The 19,060-nt window shown below is 36.4% G+C and overlaps 1 protein-coding gene across 1 annotated transcript; it reads left to right on the plus strand.

Moving 5' to 3' along the window:
* Window positions 1-14,204: 14,204 nt before the first annotated feature.
* Window positions 14,205-17,580, plus strand: LOC141601764 (uncharacterized). The gene is made up of 5 exons (XM_074422067.1): window positions 14,205-14,378; window positions 14,472-14,894; window positions 15,028-15,267; window positions 15,331-16,677; window positions 16,771-17,580. The coding sequence occupies exons 1-5, from the start codon at window positions 14,205-14,207 to the stop codon at window positions 17,578-17,580; spliced, it is 2,994 nt and encodes a 997-aa protein (XP_074278168.1).
* Window positions 17,581-19,060: the final 1,480 nt, after the last annotated feature.

Here is a 19,060-nt window from a genome sequence, read left to right on the forward strand (position 1 = left end):
TGGAGGCAAATGAGATCATAGAAAGGTTGGCCGCAAGCACAAGGAACTATAGAAGAACCCGGGGGTCTAAGATTATTAACTCCATTGAGACACCTTCCTCTTCCAATAACAAGCTTGAGAAAACCGTGGATGAGCTTACAAGAATGGTATCTCAACTAGTGGGAACCAATCAAGGAGGAGCACAAGGGTCTAACTTGGAGTTCAACTATTATCAAGGACCACACCCAATTGAGACTTGCCCTATCATGGAATAGCAAGGAATAAGCAAGGAGAATGTGAGTGCCATGATGCACGGTCAATACAACTCTAGGAACCCCAATGGGGGAGGGTATTACAAGTATGATCCGAGTGGCAATACTTACAATATTGGGTCAAGAGACAACCCCAACCTTTCTTGGGGAGGGGACACCTCAAGAAGCTTTCAAAATGGTCAATTTAACCACTTGAAGAACTCCAACTCACAAGGATAAAACTCCAATTACCAAAGGAACAACAATCATCAATAAGCCAAAGGAGGAACTTTCCAATTTGGAAACCAAGGACACCAAGGGAACTTCCAAGGTAACAACAAGAACTTCCAACAAGGAGTGGGCTCTTCATCCCAAGGAAATGAAGATTTGTCTACAAATGAGATGTTTAAGATGAACATGAAAGGGCAAGCCGAAAATATCAAGAGGTTTGACAAGATGGATGTGGATAAAATTCAAGTGATGCAAGGGTGAAGAATCTTGAGATCCAACTTGGCCAACTTGCACAAGAAATGGCCAAGAATAATCACAAGAACTCCAATTCCATTCCATCTACAATATTTCCTCCGAAAGAAAAAGCAAGTGTAATGACATTGAGAATGGGGAGAACCCTAGAATCTCCCCCAAAGAAGAAGAGAAAGGACAAGTCACATGAGAGGGTCATTCACATGGAAGAACAAATTGAAGAAGAGCTTGTGGTTGAAAAAGAGAAAGAGACACCCTCTAAAGCTAATACAGAAGAGGAGAAGAGTCCCTTGAGCAATGACAAAGGAAAGCAAGGAAGCAACAACACCAAAGATCAAATTGAGGAGATCGAAAGAGAATATGTTGTGGAGGTACCTTTTTCTAATGCTCTCACACATTCTAAGAGGTTCGAAAGAGATGAGGATCTCTATGAAACTTTTAGAAAGTGTGAAGTAAATATCCCTTTGCTAAATCTTTTGAAAGGTGTTCCGAGGTATTCAAAGTTTCTCAAGGAAATTTGTACACCTAGGAGAAGCCCAAGTAAGGGAACCCAAAGAGTACGGGTAAGTGAACATGTCTCCGCCATATTTAAAAAATCATTTCCCAAAAAGTGTGGCGACCCGGGAATATTCACCATACCGTGCTCTATTGGGGACAAGAGTTTCACTCATGCTATGTTAGACATTGGTGCATCAATCAATGTTATGCCCTATGCCCTCTATGAGACCTTGGGACTTCCACCATTGAAAAAACCGATGTAGTGATCCAACTTACGGATCGCTCAAGCATATACCCAAAGGGAATGGTGGAGGATGTGTTGGTAGAGGTAGATCACTTAACCTTTCCGGCCAAATTCTATGTTCTTGACATGGAAGCTGACTCGAGGGCCACTCCGATTCTTTTGGGGAGGCCTTTCATGAAAACCTCAAAAACCAAGATTGATGTGTCTAACGGAAACCTCACGATGGAATTTGATGGAAAGAAACTCACCTACAACATATATGATGCCATGAAACAACCTAGCGATTCACATTCATGTTATTTCTTGGATATCATTGACCCAATTGTTTCACAAGTATATAATTTATGTCAAAGGAACCCTCTTGAGGTTGCCCTTACTAACGATTTGGAGCAAGAAGGCCTGCGTGTTGTGTTGCCAAATGATGTGCAGGATTATGTCAACAACTTAGAGGAGGAAATAACCCTTGAAGATGACCAAATGGAAAAGGAAGAGGTCGAAATCAGGGATATTTGCAGACTGCCAAACTCCACCGCGGTCTGCCACGGCAGTCTGCCGGACAAACCGCAGTCTGCCACAGTAGTCTGCCAGCCCCACGACAATCTGCAAAATCCCCTGTTCCGCGAATATTTGCTTTGCTTAAAGACAAATCCTAGATACTCCAAGTTCATTCCCCTTGATGCCTCACTTGAAAGACCACTCCCTTCTATAATAAAACCCCCAAAATGTGACCTCAAGACCCTCCCAAGTCATCTAAAATACATCTTTCTTGGGGAGAATGACACACTACCCTTAATCATCTCAAATCAACTCCAAATTGACCAAGAGGAAAGATTGGTGAGCATGCTCAAGAAACACAAAGGAGCATTTGGGTGGAGCATTACTGACATTAAGGGGATAAGCCCAAGTACTTGCATGCACAAGATCCGGTTGGAGAAAGAAGCTAAGCCCGTAAGATAACCGCAAAGGAGACTCAATCAACCTATGATGGAGGTGGTGAAAGAAGAGGTAATCAAGCTCGTTCAAATGGGAATCATCTACCCCATTAGTGATTCCCAATGGGTAAGTCCTACTCAAGTCGTGCCTAAGAAAGGGGGAGTGACGGTAATAAAAAACACCAAAGGGGCATTGATCCCCACCCGTTTACAAACGGGATGGAGGGTGTGTATCGATTATCGCCGCCTCAACCAAGTCACTTTGAAGGACCATTTCCCCCAACTCTTTCTAGATCAAATGATAGAAAGGTTAGGAGGGAAAGAGTACTATTGTTTTTTGGACGGGTACTCCGGGTATTTTCAAATCCCCATACACCCCGAGGATCAATCCAAAACAACATTTACTTGCCCATTTAGTACTTATGCTTACCGTCGCATGCCCTTTGGATCGTGCAATGTGCTAGTTATTTAGACCATATTAATACTCATCTTATGATATTAAAATTACAAATTAATTTAAAATGGTCTAAATCTACATGCATGCAAATAAAAGTATAAAAGATGATATTAAACCATCTTAAGACAAAAGTTCCTTACATTGTATAAGGCAAGTTTTGGGCACAACTCAAGGACTCCTTCCTTGATGTTGTTCTTGAGATAATACAACAAGGATGATCCTCCAACATCTTAATTACCAAAGTAGGTAATCTCCTAAGGTGGGACCTAAGATTCAACCCAAAATACTACTAAAATACTAACTAGGTAAATTTAGTAGTAACCTTGTAATTTGTATTTGATGTACTAAATAATATTATTACTTTGATAATATTATTAGTTAATTTTATATGTGTTGTTAGGATGAAAAGATGAATAAAAATAAGAAGGAAAAATGGTCTCTAAGTGTAGTATATAAACCGAAATTTTACACCCTCAAAGACCAAGTTTTTCTTCAAATTTTTTCACCTTATGAAATGAGGTGAATAGTTGGGTATTTATAGGTAAAAATGCTATCACTAGCGTATAGATTTCATATAATTTGTACATATATAAAATTGTGTATTTCTTAGCATGTTATTTGTCCCACATTGAAAAATAATGTAGGATTATATAAAAATTATAGAATTGTCCCACATCGAAAGATTAACATAAGATGTGCTGGTCTTATTATTATAAATATGAGGCATCCTTGGAACTTAGATATAAACCCAACAACTTTTGCGTCTCTTAAATAAGATGTTTTGAGTTTTGATAATATCTAAATAAATGATCAGACATAAGATGTGAATATTAAGACCTTATAACCATTTTTTTGTTACTAAGTTAATTACCTCGTTGCAACGCACGGACATCCAAACTAGTACTTCACTAGGAGCAGCTTAATTTTGGTCAAGGCAAGGACACACAAACATGTAAAAACACTCCCCGATAACTAAACTCAAACTCAAACTTACTCCATAATATAATAGACTCTCTCATCCCAATAATTAACTCAATCTCAACTCATTACTCCATCTCAGTCATTTCTCCGTCTCACTCATTACTCCGTCTCATAATATAGTACTCCAAAGTAACTAAATATCGTATTCTCATCGTCGAACCTAAGCCAAGGACAAGGAGAAAAGAGAACATACATCGGATGTACTACCTCTGATATATTTGTTTTTGAGCATATGTGTATTTTTTCTGAGCTTATGACCTCAAACTTTACTTGTTTTGAGTATTTTTGTATTTTTTCTGAGTTTACTATAATTTATAAGTTATATTTTAATTTTTTTTTTTATCCGTCAAAACTTAAATTTAACTAGACTTATATGTAATGTTTTTGAGTTTTGTTGTAATTTTTTGAGTTTAACTTTTAAGTAAATCAACTCAGAAACTTTATTGTAAAACTTAAAAACTCTAATATATTCCTCAGAAACTATAAAATTGGGGGTAGTACATCAGATGCATGGTGTACTTACTGCAAGGACAAGGGGTGAGTGAACTGGCGGTAAGACCGCGAAACAATATCTCCATCTCAATATCAATTTCAAACTCACAACATAACTCAATAACAATGGTCAGTCTGGACCGTAAGCATAACTCGGCACAAAGGCCCCTTAACTCAGTACAAGTAACCAATCTTAATCTCAATATCAATATTGTCAAAGGTTCGAAGAACCGTGCTCAACACTTAGAGTAAAACTTTAAGCTACTCACCCACTAGGCAAGGTCAAAAATATCGACGGCAAAAAAACACAATACAAAATTTCATAATCCAAATCTTAACTTAGTGCCTTTCAACGTGTATGACATATGCACCATAATCACTTATACCTCACACATAAAACACAATCTCATAAATTATCAATTGTTAAACCCAACTTGGTAATTCACGTAAAATCCGTTATTGATTACCATAATTATATAACCTTAGCTTCTTTGTGAACCTAGTCCAACACGACAAAACCTTAAGTCCTCCTTCGATGCATGAACAATCTAATGCTAGCTAGCGCACTGATCTTCGTCCCATGTCCCAACAATTAACTTAACAATTGAAAATATAATAACTTGTATTATAAATAATTTGAGTAACAATAATTACGCTACAAATAATCCGTTCAAGTACATTAAATAACACGTAAGAATATAACCCCGAACAATAATAATAATATTAGGATCGGTAGAATCGTGTTACCTTTTCAGTGAAATCGCAGACAATAAACTCATGAGACACTCCAAATAATTTGATCCACAACTGAGAATTTAGCAAGGGAGCAAGGAAGACGACGATGGGATAACAACAAGCCCAAAGCAATTGATCGCTAAGTGGTCATGTGATGACAAAACTAGAAATAGGTAAGATGAGGAATAAAGAGATTAGTTATGACGGCAGTAGAGATATATGGAACAATGTATTATAAGATGGGGTTAGGTTTTTTTTGTTTTTTTTTTCCTTACGGTGGATATATAGGAATAAAAGTAGGACTTTGGAAAGTAGTATCTATTGGGAAATAAGGATGCAAGTGGGCTTATCTATAAAATATAATTAAAAGGCTACTCTAAAATGACAAATAAACGCCACCCAGACAAAGCCACGTAGGATCCAAAAAGCCACCTAGATTAAAATTTAATGTGACGTGACATATTTAAATGTAATGTTGCATATTTTTAATGTGACATGGATTATCAATTTATTATTACATGACATCTATAAAATATAATTAAAAGCCTCCCCTAAAATGAATAATAAACTTCACCTAGATAAAGCCACGTAGGCTTGTAAAAAGCCACGTAGGACATTCTATGTAAACGTCAGCCTCTAACTATTGACACGCAGACATGTTTTCCACTCACACCATCCTCTATCATCTATAAATATTATTAAAAGGGTAACCATTAAAGGCCACGTAGACCTGGACTAAATGTCACCTTGGATTACGAAAATCCCACGTCACCACCTTAAAAGACACGTAGACATGAACTAAATGTCACCTTGCATTACAAAAATCTCACGTCACCACCTTCACATACAGTCGACCTAGCTATCGTTGCCTACCCACAATCGACATATACCATGTTTGCCCGTCATTTGTTAACACCCCTTTTCTTACCTTCTTAATCCCCTCTAATCTAGCTTCTTTTAGCCAACCCATATGAATTTACTACCTACACAACCTCCAAAATATCATCTTCCCCCAATTTGACCTTCACACAGTTGTCGAAGATAGCCAGCTCAGAGAGTCCCCTCGACGCAGCCGTTGGTTTAGGATTCTATTCAGCCACAATGTGACATTAAAATAATTTATTGTGACACAACATTAATTTAATTCACTCATCTATACATACAATAATATAAAAAAAAAGTATGTAGAGCATCTAAATAAAGGACATGTGACATCATCTCATGCTAGCACTAAACGCTTTTTACTTATGTCTACATAAACTTCCATCTTCCATCTTTACCTATTGTTTAATTATGTATTTACATTAGTAGAAGTTCAAGAGAATGGAAAACTAATTAAAAACTCAATAATCACATAGTTAAAGAATCTTTATATTAATTTGACAAATTTTAATCTCATAAATTCATATAATTAATTTACTCATTTTTATGTTTTAATATTGGCGAAGAGGAAGAGGCGTACCCAAACTTTAATGTCTTAAAAAATTTATAAATATACAAGTTTTCTCCCTCTTTCAATATCATATTCTCTTTGCCAATATTTTCGTTTATTAGTTTTTTTTTTTAATTAATATGTTTATATTTCCATATGCTAATTTAGGTTGGCGAAGTTATATTTATCATTTAAAATTTTTTAATATTCAATATAGTATGATTTTACAGTTCAATATATAATTTTTTTGTATTAATTAGTTTTTTTTAATTGGTGTATTGTAGATATGAGATTTTAAGTTACTAATAAAAGTGTTTGGATTTTCAGGTTTACTTGCCTCAAGAGTTTCGACACTTGCAACTAAGCATTTGATCCATTTGGCCCTCAATTAGGTTAATATTTTTGGTTTGATTAATTTGATTGTCACTAACAAATGCTAAATTTTGTGAGTTTCGTTTAAGCAGAAACATGTGCATACATTCATGTTAAGGTTCTACTTAAAATTCCATTGTAACAATGCGAAAGTGTAACAATTCTCAAACTATGATAACAAATGACTACATCAACTAAGGGTATTTTCTTATTATATATGTGAGAAATTAATTTAGGTGATGGTTTATGAGAAAAAGGATTACGCATCTGAGGTAGTACCTTAGACCTTGTAGTTTTTGAGCATATACACATTTTTTCTGAGCATATTACCATTTATAAATATAGTTTTTGAGCAATATTATATTTTTTTAGTGTAATGTTTTAGTAAATGTGCTCAAAAACTTTATACTAAAGCAGAACTCAAAAACTTTAAAATAAAACTCGGAAAATAAACAATAAGAGGTACTACCTCAGATGTATAGTCTATGAACTGATGGTTTATGCTCTTGTAACTTTCATTCCCTTATTCATGACTTCCAATCTAACACATTTGGTTTATTATAGCTTTATGGTTTCCTATTCTTTGAACTTGGTTTTTAATTTTCGAATACATTTTATGTTAAATATTCAATTTTATAAACAATGTCTTGCCATTTAAGTCAAAGTATTTGTATTTTTAATGAAGTTTTGAAACATAAATTGGTGATTAAATTTTCATCAAGGTGAGATTTGTTGTAAACTTGACTTCGTGATATTAATTGATATTTATATGTTTATCATTCATATATATATATATATATATATATATATATATATATATATATATATATATATATATATATATATATATATATATATATATATATATATATATATATATAAGTGACTCTTACTCTACAAATATGGTGGATATTAGTCCTTATTGTTGTTTGTTTTTATTAGCTTTTCATATTCTATAAATGGCCAATTTCGTACCTTATGAATTTTGGAAATTTTAACCCTCTCACTATTAATTTTTCTCTATTATCCCAACTTAAATTCTCAAATCACAATTGTTGTAAATCATCGATATTAAGATTGTTGGTTGTAAATAGAAAAAGTAAGAGAAAATAATTTCCATGAATATACAAAAAAAAAAAGAATTAGTTTTGTTGCCAACTTAGATGAGTTACAAATGCGTATTTTACTACATTTCTCTTTGTTTATTACAATTTAAACTTTGGAGCAAATTAACTAACACTATTAAACCAATTTTATAATATAGAAGTCTCATGAATTATTGGTAGTTATAAATTGGTATTCATAAATTTTGACATAATTGCATACAAAACTATTAATGTATTCACCTTTTAATTAATTATTCATGCATCTCAACAAATACCATGATCTAAACTGGGGATGGCGGGGAAGAGCATAAAATGGTTGACCAAATGATCCGAATGACGACAATTTAACCTTGACGAGATCTACAGTTCAGGCAAAAAACGGGACTAGCAATAGAGAGAGAGCAAAAATGAAGAACGACTGTTGTTTTGTGTTAGTTTCACCGACAGAGATACAACCAAATTTTAAAATGAAAGCGGAAATTCAAAACCGGGTTAGTTCTCATAAGTCATAATCAACCAAAAAGCAGAAAAGGAGAAAATAACGACAAAAAAATAAAACTAATTGGGCCTCCAAAATGGACAAAAACGGGAAAAATGAAAAATCGAAAGAAAGGATTACGGAATTAAACCCAACAAAGAAACTTAAAACAAAAAAACCCGTGATTTTCACGGGTCCCAAAACTAGTTAGGAATTAAAAGAGACTACTTTTGTTTTTATTACAAAAAAAACTAGAGTAAATCTGGTAATATAAAAATATACTAATTTGAAATATTTGGGATATTATAGGTTGAGTCGGGATTCGAATTTTGAGTCGGGTTTAGGCTCGGAGTCAGATTTTTCTCTAATTAATGTCATTTCGATGCCATCGACGTGTATAAAACATTCTAGGAATTTTTTAAAAGTTTTGAGATATTTTTTATTTATTTTCGAAACTGTTTTTCGATCTTTCTGACGAACCGTCATACTGAATGCCGATTAGACGTTGCGATTGCGAGACATGTTGTAGTCCGATAATCATCGAGTGTTTGTGGAGATTCTACGGATACAGGGTATTTACAACTATATGGATTTATGATCTCATTCTGAATGCAACTCTTTTATTCTTCTCTCTGCCCGTCCACTTCCTACATTCACCAAACTGGCTGAGGAAGAGGGGCGGCAATTTAGAACTCCATGAAGAGGAGCAGCATTTGCCGCGTTCTCTCCTGAGCTTGTCCAGGTGCAGTAAAATAGAAAATCAGCGCGAGTTTCCTCATTCTATTTCAAACAAAATTTTTGACTCTTTCTTTACTCAAAACTAAAAAATTCTTCATCAATTCTGATTAAAATCAACCAAGACCCGCCACAAATCATGACTAATCCATGTATGCATCTTGCTCTTGATTTTGTTTACGTTTGTAGCTTGAACTTGAGGTAGACATTTAGGGTCTATATGCTTAGATAATCGAAAATTTAGGGCATTAGCACCAAATGAATTTGCTTTGTGAAATTGAGATTAGAAATGTGTAATTAGCCATACTAGGAGCACAAACATATGTTCACGTCGAAATTTAATCAATCATATAGGATTCTAGGCTAGAATAAGACGGTTTCATGCTAGAAATGCCTTATAGACTCGAAAATAACCCAAAATATGTCGAAAATAAACGAAACTTGATGTTTTGGAATCCTTTGATTATGGGTAAGCTTGCTATCATGTCGAAATATCAGTTTGCGATAACGCCTCCGAGACACTTTTTCGCAGAGACTAAGCTTATACAAAGAAATGCTGCTGAAATATTGACTCACCGTCAATATTAGGCCTTACTTATACAGGTAGGAATGTGACTTGTACATGTATATCGACTTGCTAGGAAATATGCTTGAAAATGAGCTAAAAACCTGGCCTCAAACGACCTCTCATTGCCCTGTTTTGGACTGTTTTGCAGAGGATATACCTTCGACTTCGGGACGAGATAATCCCATGGACTTAGACTTTCACCCTAGTGTGGCCCTTGTGCTGCATACGGGTTTTCCGGAAGGTGGTGATGTGGAAGAGGTAGAGGAAGTCCCAGGAGGGCAAACTCGAGGAGAGGTGGGTATCAGCTTGTCCGAGCTCCATTGTGGGCTGAGAAATAGGATGGTCGGCATCACATTTAGGCTGCATAGAGTCACTTGTCAAATCGCACGGCGAGGAATATGGTAAGCAACCCTTTCTTTGAATTTTCAGCTTGACTTTCTTCGTTTTCTCCTTCTTTGCATTTCTTGAAAATAAATGTGAGGAATACTTCGAAAACTTGCAGGAAGCTAGCAACATGAGATCCCTCTCGGGGTATAAAACCATGATGGATGCCTTTGAGAAGTTGTCGGAGGAAGAGAAGATGATCATTAACTAAAGCGCCTACGGTGCTTTAGTGAGGAGCTGGCTCGAGATTAAAAGGAAGAAGATCTGGGCTAACATGTGCTTCATCCGCGCCTTCTTGGACCGTTTCTGGGACACGACGTCTTTATTACACATGTCATTTGTTGAAATTTGGGGTATGTTGGAAGATTTTGGTATGATTTCAGGCTTGCCTTGTGGAGAGGAGCCGATAGTTTGGCCTCAAGTGGTCATGCGAGTGGACTTGGCTGATGCAAGGGTGTTGATGGGTTGGAACCTGTCCAAGGCTGCGGCTAGGGTAACCGAACTTGTTCCCAGCTCTTACATCAAAGATTACTTTGATGGTAAGATTCCTGCGAGGGGGCAGATGTCTCCGAGGGTGGACACGTGCATCCTCCTCCGTGCACGACTGAGCAGAGAGATTGGTTGTGGCTTTGGTGGTTCTTGTCCTCCATTTACTTTGGAGACAAGGGCGAGAGGCTGTCGACGAAGCTTCTATCACACCTTGCTGACTTGAGTGGGTTAGGGCGTCAGGACTAGGTTACTCCAAGTTTTGTGGTCCTCACTCGGTACATGAGGGCCATGCTCCGTCCTAAGCTGATCGAGAGAGGGACCTGCCCTGTTATTGGTCCAGGACTCATCTTAGAGGTACGACTTTTCCTTTCTCATTTCACTTGCTTTATTTTAATCACAACTTGAAATAGAACTCGAAATCTTGAAATGACTTGAAATGAAATTAGATAACTCGAAACATGAAATCAATGATCATGGCTCGTAAAATCCTTCCTCTTATATGAATAGAGGCTCAGAAACGAACTTGCAAAAAGAATGATCATTTGAACTTAAAGATTTTCCTTCTTAAAGAATTTAGAATGAGAATGAGAAATTTCATTCTTTATAGGAATAAAGAAATAATAAGAACGAAAGATAGCCTTCGCAAATGAATGAATATCCATTTTAGAAAATAAAAGATAATTTAACCGAAAAACGAAAGATCGTATAACATTATTCTTTTCCTTGTCAAAAGGCTTGGGTTTACTCCTACTTTGCCGGCTTCGCTCCTGCGAGAGAGAAGGACGTGGCCAGAGAGTACCCTTTGGTGAGAGACTGGATCATCTGTCGACATAAGAGCTAACAGTCTTCTTAAAACACTTGTAGGAGGAACGTCAACGCTCTGAAGCTTGATTACGTAAGCAAATTTCCTTAATTCTCTGCTTCCATTATTATTCTGTCATCTTGATTTCAAAAATTCAAAATTATTCCTTATTCTAACCTCTTTTAGTGGACATCGAGGCCTTGGGAGGCTTACACAGGGCACCGGTCTTCATGGCCGATGTGCTGAGGCCTAGAAGCTCGAGTAGGCTGCTCCTTGTGACACCCATGGGGCGTGTTTGGTACTTGGGTGAGTGCTTAGCTCGTCAGTGTCTCCGTGACACTTTCACAGTTCACATTGATCCTCCTCGGACGATGTTCAGGCAGCCTTTTGAGGTGGAGAGGACGGCAGACCTACCTGGGTCGAGTGGTGACGCCCTCTTGCTTCCGGACCAGGAGTACGCTGAGTTTGTTCAGAGAACGCTGGCTTAATGGCCGATCGTGGTGAGCATTTATCCTTCTTTCTTGAAACATTTATTCGTTTGTCTCTTACATAGCAGAAGCTGATGACCATTTGAACTTGACAGGAGATCAAAGTGACAGGCGTCGAGCCACCGTTTTTCTCTGAGACGTTCGAGTATGCAGGGGGTAACTGGTACTACGGTGCTTATAGAGGTTCCGCCTTTCCCTGAGGCGGTGACAAAGGCTGGTCTTGACGAGTGGCAGCACGTCGTGAGGAGGGTAACCCCTTTTTTGAACTTGTTTCCCTTCCTTTATTTACATGTATAAACATGAAACACGTATATAACCTATTTTAAATGCAGGTGGCACCGTTAAGACATGTTGAGCTGTGGCGGATGGTGAACTGGCTGCAAGCGACAGCCGTTGAGGCACTCTCTGGTGGCTCCGACGAACAAGTATGAACCTTCCCCTATTTGATAGAAATTTGTATTTCGTTTGGCCTTTTTGTTTTGATTTTGATTTGATTTGCAGCGGGAGCGTGAGCTGGAAGCGGAGTTGGTACGGTCACGGGAGGAGACTACCGGTCTTGAGAGAGAGCTCGATGTTCAAGGTACTAACATCGCCATCCGTAGGCGAGGGTTACCGACCTCCGAGAGCGTTTGTTTTTTGAGCGCGGTCGTTGTGACGTGTAGATTTGTACATTTATGCTTTTAATTTTTTTGATTTCTGGCCCTCTGGCACGAGCCCGAATCTTGTATATATAAATTTTTATTTTTGTTGTGTATAAAATGGGTTGCGTGCATTTTCTTGCTGCTATTAGATGTAGTTGGAATTGTACCTGCAGGTTAGCTTACAAACAGGTTTGGCAGTACAATATTTTAGCCGTTGTGCCACCGAGATTCACAAAGAAAAAGAAAAGCAAATCACGCAACTAAAAAAGATTACAAGCAATTATACAAACAATTGAAAAATTTTTAAAATGAAAAGATATGTGAATTTGAAAATAATTATTTTGAAAATGACGACATGGCCTAAATAGCAAAAACACAAATTCGACCAAGTTAATAATGTGCCTTAAAATGAGCAAAATGCAAAAAGGTGCATTAAAATGGGTGAAATGCAAAAAAATGCCCTAAAATAGACGATATGTAAACAAATGACTCGACGCACGATGGGAGTGCTACGCCGAAAGTAAAAAAAGAAAATAAAATGGGTAAATGTGGCCAGTAGATGAAATGTGAAATAAACACGCAGTTGAAAAATGTCTCGAAATGGAAATCCCGTTTCGGCACGGAAATATGCAGTGCATAGGACAAAAACTTGGAAAGACACCAAAAAATCCGAATATATTACATAATTCCCAATAGGAATAGGAAATAATAGCCAAAAAAGGAATTAGGAAAGAAAATACGGTTGATTTACAGGAATCAGCCTCGAGGAAGAGGTGTAGCAGGAGCTGCTGTAATACCAATAAAGTTTTACTTTTTATTTTATAAATTCAAACTTCGGGGACGAAGTTTCTGTTAAGATGGGAAGATTGTAATACTCCGAATATTTTGCCCTTTAAATATAATATTATTTAATGCATTGTAATTTTTCGAATTGTTTCTGAAAATAAATTTTATTATTTAATATTTAAGGAAAAGAAAAACATTAAAATTTTGGCAAAAGAAAAAGTCGGTTGTTTTCATAAGAAGTATTTTGACAAACTAAACCCTGTGTATAAATTGCTTTGTCCTTTGCCCTTCTTGTTTCTTCTTGTCGTTGCTGCTTACCCAACCCACCAATCTTATTTTCCAAGTTTCCAATATCTGGAGAGGTAATAGTAGCAGCAACTCTAGGAGACTCCCTCAAAGGACTAGAAACTGTAGGTGCAGTAGAAGAAGAAGCAACTGCAGTAGAAGGCACTCTGATAGGGTGAATGTCTTTAGGTGGTGCCCTAACTACTGGTCTCCAAACTTTTCTCTGAGTGACAGTAGGTTGAGACACAGTTGGCTTTTTACAGATGTCAGAAACATGCCTAATACCTTTACATAAAGAGCATACATCAGGCCTCCATTCATATTCAATTGCCACACTGGTGTCACAACTTTTCTCATCCTTAAAATACAGCCTGTCTGGGAATTGTTGACCCACCTCTACTTCAATCATAAGACGAGCATACCCTAGTCTGGTTTTTTCCATAGTAGCAGTATCACACCTCTCTGGTTAGACAAGAACATCATGGGAGTACTACTGGGGATGCACATAATTCACCAACCTATGCAGAAGTATTGAGTCCTAAACACATGGAAGGGGGTCAAGATAATCCACCAGGTAATATTAATAATGGATAATATTGGCTGCTGGAATGTGAGGGGTATGAATAAAGTAGCTAAACAGTTGGAAATAAAGAGATTCCTTTATCAAAATAATGTAGGGCTTTATGGTTTAGTTGAAACTAAAATAAAAGTGCAAGATTGTTCTGGGGTTCTAGCTACTTTTGGGCATCCTGGGAAGGGTGTGAGTAACATTCAACATCATCCTGGTGGTCGTGTGTAGTTGATCTGGTTAGAGCAGTTCTTTAATGTTCATGTTTTTGGTATGTCTGATCAGCACATTACTGCCACTGTTACTGAAATTGCTTCTGGTACAACCTTTTTCTTTACTACTGTTTATGGGTCTAATGATGAGACTGAAATATTGTCTCTTTGGGCTGATCTCAAGAGGATTAAGGATGTGTATTCTGGTCCTTGGGCCATTTGTGGAGATTTTAATAATCTATTGGATGTGAATGAGAGGATTGGTAGACCTGTTCTTTGGAGTGACATTGAAGATTTTAGGGATTGTGTTTCTTATTGTGAAGTCATGGATGTTAAAGCCCAAGGTTCCTTCTTTACTTGGAATAACAAACATGAGCCTTCTACTAGAGTGTTCTCTAGACTGGATAGATTTATGGTTAATTCTGACTGGTTGAATGTTTTCCCAGATTGTTATGCTTACTTTCTCCCTGAGGGGCTATTTGATCATAACCCTTGTGTCTGTTATAGAAGAGTGTCCAGACAGAGGAGGCCACAATTTAGGTATCTTAATATGTGGGGACTAGACTCATTTCAAGGATATTGTTAAGCATCATTGGGGTGTTAAAGTTTCAGGGTCCTGGATGTTTCAGGTGATTACTAAGCAACAAAAATTAAAGGGTCCTTTGAAACAACTTAATAGGAACAGATTTTCAGATGTTGAGAAGGTTGTTGAGATTGCTAAATTAAGACTTCTTGACCTCCAAACTGCTATGCATAGAGACCCTACTAATTTGGCTACTCTTGAGGTTGAATCTATAGCTGCTGATGAGTTTAGGCATCTTACTAAAGCTCATTTTAGCTATCTAAGTCAGAAAGCCAAAGTTGCTTGGGTGTGTGAGGGGGATGAAAATACAAGATATTTTCATAATCAAATCAGGTCTAGATAAATGTAGAATAAAAGTTTGCAAATTAATGATAAAGATGGGAAGTGCCATAGGGACCCTCAGGGTATTGAACAAGCTTTTCTGGATTACTACTCTAACTTACTGGGGGTCAATGCTCCTACTACTCCTGTTCATTTCCCTACTGTGAGGGTTGGTAATCTGATTAATGCTCATCATACTAGCATCCTGCTGAAACCTGTCAGTCCTAAAGAGGTTAAAGCTTGTATTTTTTCAATTCCTTCTACTAAATCCCCGGGTCCTGATGGGTTCACCAGTCAGTTTTATAGAGACTCCTGGGATATAATTGGGAGAGACATCACTGGTGCTGTGTTGGATTTTTTTGCATCAGGACAACTTCTTAGACAGGTCAACACTACTACTCTTACTCTTATTCCCAAAGTGAAGAATCCTCTTAGTGTGCTTGAATACAGGCCCATAGCCTGTTGTAATATCATTTACAAATGCATTACTAAAATCCTTTGCTCCAGACTTTCTATGGTTCTTCCTGATATTGTTAGTTGCAGTCAGGGGGGTTTTGTTAAGGGCAGGAACATTGTGGATAATGTGTTGATTTGTCAGGACTTAGTCAGACTTTACAATAGGAAAGTTGCCTTCCCTAGATGCCTTATTAAGATTGATCTTAGGAAAGCTTATGATACAGTTGAATGGGAATTTATTCATCAAATGTTAATTGCCCTTAAATTCCCTACTTGTTTTATCAAGCTTATTATGATTTGTGTTTCCTCTCCCTCTTATTCCCTTCATGTGAATGGAAGCACTTTTGGTTTTTTTCAAGGTAAGAGGGGTTTGAGACAAGGGGATCCACTTTCTCCCCTTTTGTTCACTCTAGTTATGGAATATCTTTCTAGGATTCTTCATGTGGTTTCCCTACAAGATACTTTCAGATTCCATCCCATGTGTGGACACATCAAGCTTAATCATCTCCTATTTGCTGATGACCTTTTAATGTTCTGTAAAGGGAATGCAGCCTCTATTATGTGGTTGTTAAGATCCTTCTCTACCTTCTCTACTGCATCTGGTTTATGCCTCAACAGAGACAAGTCTGATATTTATTTTAATGGGGTTCCTGGTGATATTATTGAGGATATTGTGAAGATTTCTGGTTTTAGAATTGGCAAGCTCCCCTTTAATTACCTGGGTGTACCTATCTCTGCTAAGAAAATTTCTAAGTTTGATAGTCAGAAGCTTATTGAAAGAATTGTGGCTAGAATTAGAGCTTTGGGTGCTAGGCATTTATCCTATTCTGGACGTCTCATTCTGGTTAGATCAGTTTTGTCTACCTTACATTCCTATTGGGCATCTCTCTTTCTCTTACCTTCTGGGATTATGAAAAAGGTTGATTCCATTTGTAGGAACTTCCTTTGGGGTGGTAAGGATTCTTATCTTTGAGCTCCTAATGTTAGTTGGGACAAATGTTGTACCCCTAAGGAAGAAGGTGGTTTGGGACTGACTAACATTCAGCTTTGGAATAGAGCCCTCCTGGCTAAGTACACTGCCTGGTTAGCCACTAAAAAGGACCACCTTTGGGTCAAGTGGGTTAATCATGTGTATATGAAAGGCACTGCTTGGCATGACTACTCTCCTCCACTTGATTGTAGCTGGTCTTGGAAGAAAATTGTCCATGTGAAAGACAAGTTTAAGCAAGGATATGTGGGCAATTTATGGTTGAATTCTGATAAACCTTATACTGCTGCTGCTGGTTATAACTGGATCAGAAATAAAACTGGGAAAGTTCCTTGGAGATTTGTGTGTTGGAACTCTCTGAATGTACCAAAAACATCCTTTATTTTTTGGGCTGCTCAACAGAATAGACTTTTAACCCTGGATAGGGCTCATAAAATGGGAATGGGGCATGATACTACTTGTTTCATTTGTGGTCTAGAACCTGAAACTCATCCTCATTTATTTTACAAGTGTGTTTACAGCAAGCATTGCATTCTCCTCCTGCAAGACAAACTGAATATTCACTTCAATATGGATGGCATGGTAGCCTGGTTCTCCAAAAATCGTGCTGTTAGTCCTCTTCAGAAGCTTCTGACTGGTGCATGTTATGTGGGTGTTACTTATTCTATCTGGACTGTTAGGAATCAGGCCCGTCTTTTTCAACAGGTGACTACCCCACAGAGATTGGTTTATCAAGTTTGTTATGAGGTTTTGACGAGATGGAAGCATAGGAATGTGAAGCCATTGAAGCTTGATGACCAGAGTTGGATAGATAGTATCTCAATTTGTTCTTAATGCTGCTTTAGTTTTGATTCCTATTGACTGTATTCTTTCATAACTCTTGTGATACCCTATTCTTTTATTAATATATACTTACCCTTCACCCAAAAAAAAAAAAGTTTCCAATATCTCACTTATTTCATCCAAATTCTTATTCATCAATAGTTTCTTGCTTATTTGCCAACTAGTGTAGATCTACGTGCTACAACACAGTATTTTTTAGTTTTGTTTTATAAAGAGACATTCTCATTAAATTAATTGCATAAATTAATAGTACCTTTAATGTTATAATGTAGTAATATAATCTTAGTAAGACGTAGTAAATGAATGTTTATTACCATCAAAAGACACTTTAAGTTAAGTTATTTTTGTCTTAAACCAATTTTACTTTACTACAAAAATTAACTCTATAATGCTATATCATTGCATGAAACTAATTTATGACATTAAATTACAATTAAGTGATGTAAAAATGTAAAATCTAATCAAAACGCGTATAAACCTTATAACAAAAGCAGGTAAAAACAGTATACTACGCACTTAAAAAGACGATTTACAAATAATTAGACTAATAAATTTTTTTTAATTAAAAAAATACATAAAAATTGTTACGTCGATTAAAATATACACCATATTTAGAGTGTAACTGGTGAAGGATAATAGAAGAAACAAATTTACGTAATTTTATGGTGTAAGTGATGACAATAATATGTTAAAGACTGCATAAGAAACAGATTTGCGTAATCTAGAGTGTAACGGATGAAAAATAATATCTATAAAAATGGAAATGATTTCATAATAAATTATGGATTTTAATAAAAAAAAAGTCATAAATATGAATTTTAATTAAAAATATTAGTGTTTAATTATAAGAATATATTAATTTAAAAAATAATAATGTAATGGATTTTTTTTACTTGTTACCTTATTTAGTTAGATTCTTTTTGGAGGAAAACTAAGAGAATTTTTATTCTATTAGTAGTAGGGGAAATTAGCTTGCCCAATTTATTTATGAGTTTCCATTTGGTCGAGAATACACAATATTTGGTGGTTTTGCTTCGCCTGATTTAATTCTCACTCGTTTCCACTGGGTAGCACTCTCTTTTGTGCAATTATCATATTTATTCACAAGTTAAGGTAACACGATTCTACCGATCCTATTATAATTTTTATTGTTCTGGGCTATATGATTATGTGTTATTTACACGTGTTATATATGTTTAAAAATATTATTGAGAATGAATGTGATATTATTTATATACTAGCAATACTATTTTATTGTTAAGTTAATTAATTTGTGAGATGGGTTCAGTTTATTTGCGGGTTAAAATTTTTTTGCGGACATGAAATTAGAGATGATATAAAGTTTGTTTTAAAAGCAAATATGCCGGAGGAAATTAAACGCATAAAAGTGAAAGGCTTGAATTGTTATTGTGCAGTGAATTTTTAAGGGTCACTTGGATAAAGTAGCATTAGATGGGATTGCAAATGAATT

The sequence above is a fragment of the Silene latifolia genome, chromosome 9 (genome assembly GCF_048544455.1).
Source record: "Silene latifolia isolate original U9 population chromosome 9, ASM4854445v1, whole genome shotgun sequence".
Classification (NCBI taxonomy): Eukaryota; Viridiplantae; Streptophyta; class Magnoliopsida; order Caryophyllales; family Caryophyllaceae; genus Silene; species Silene latifolia.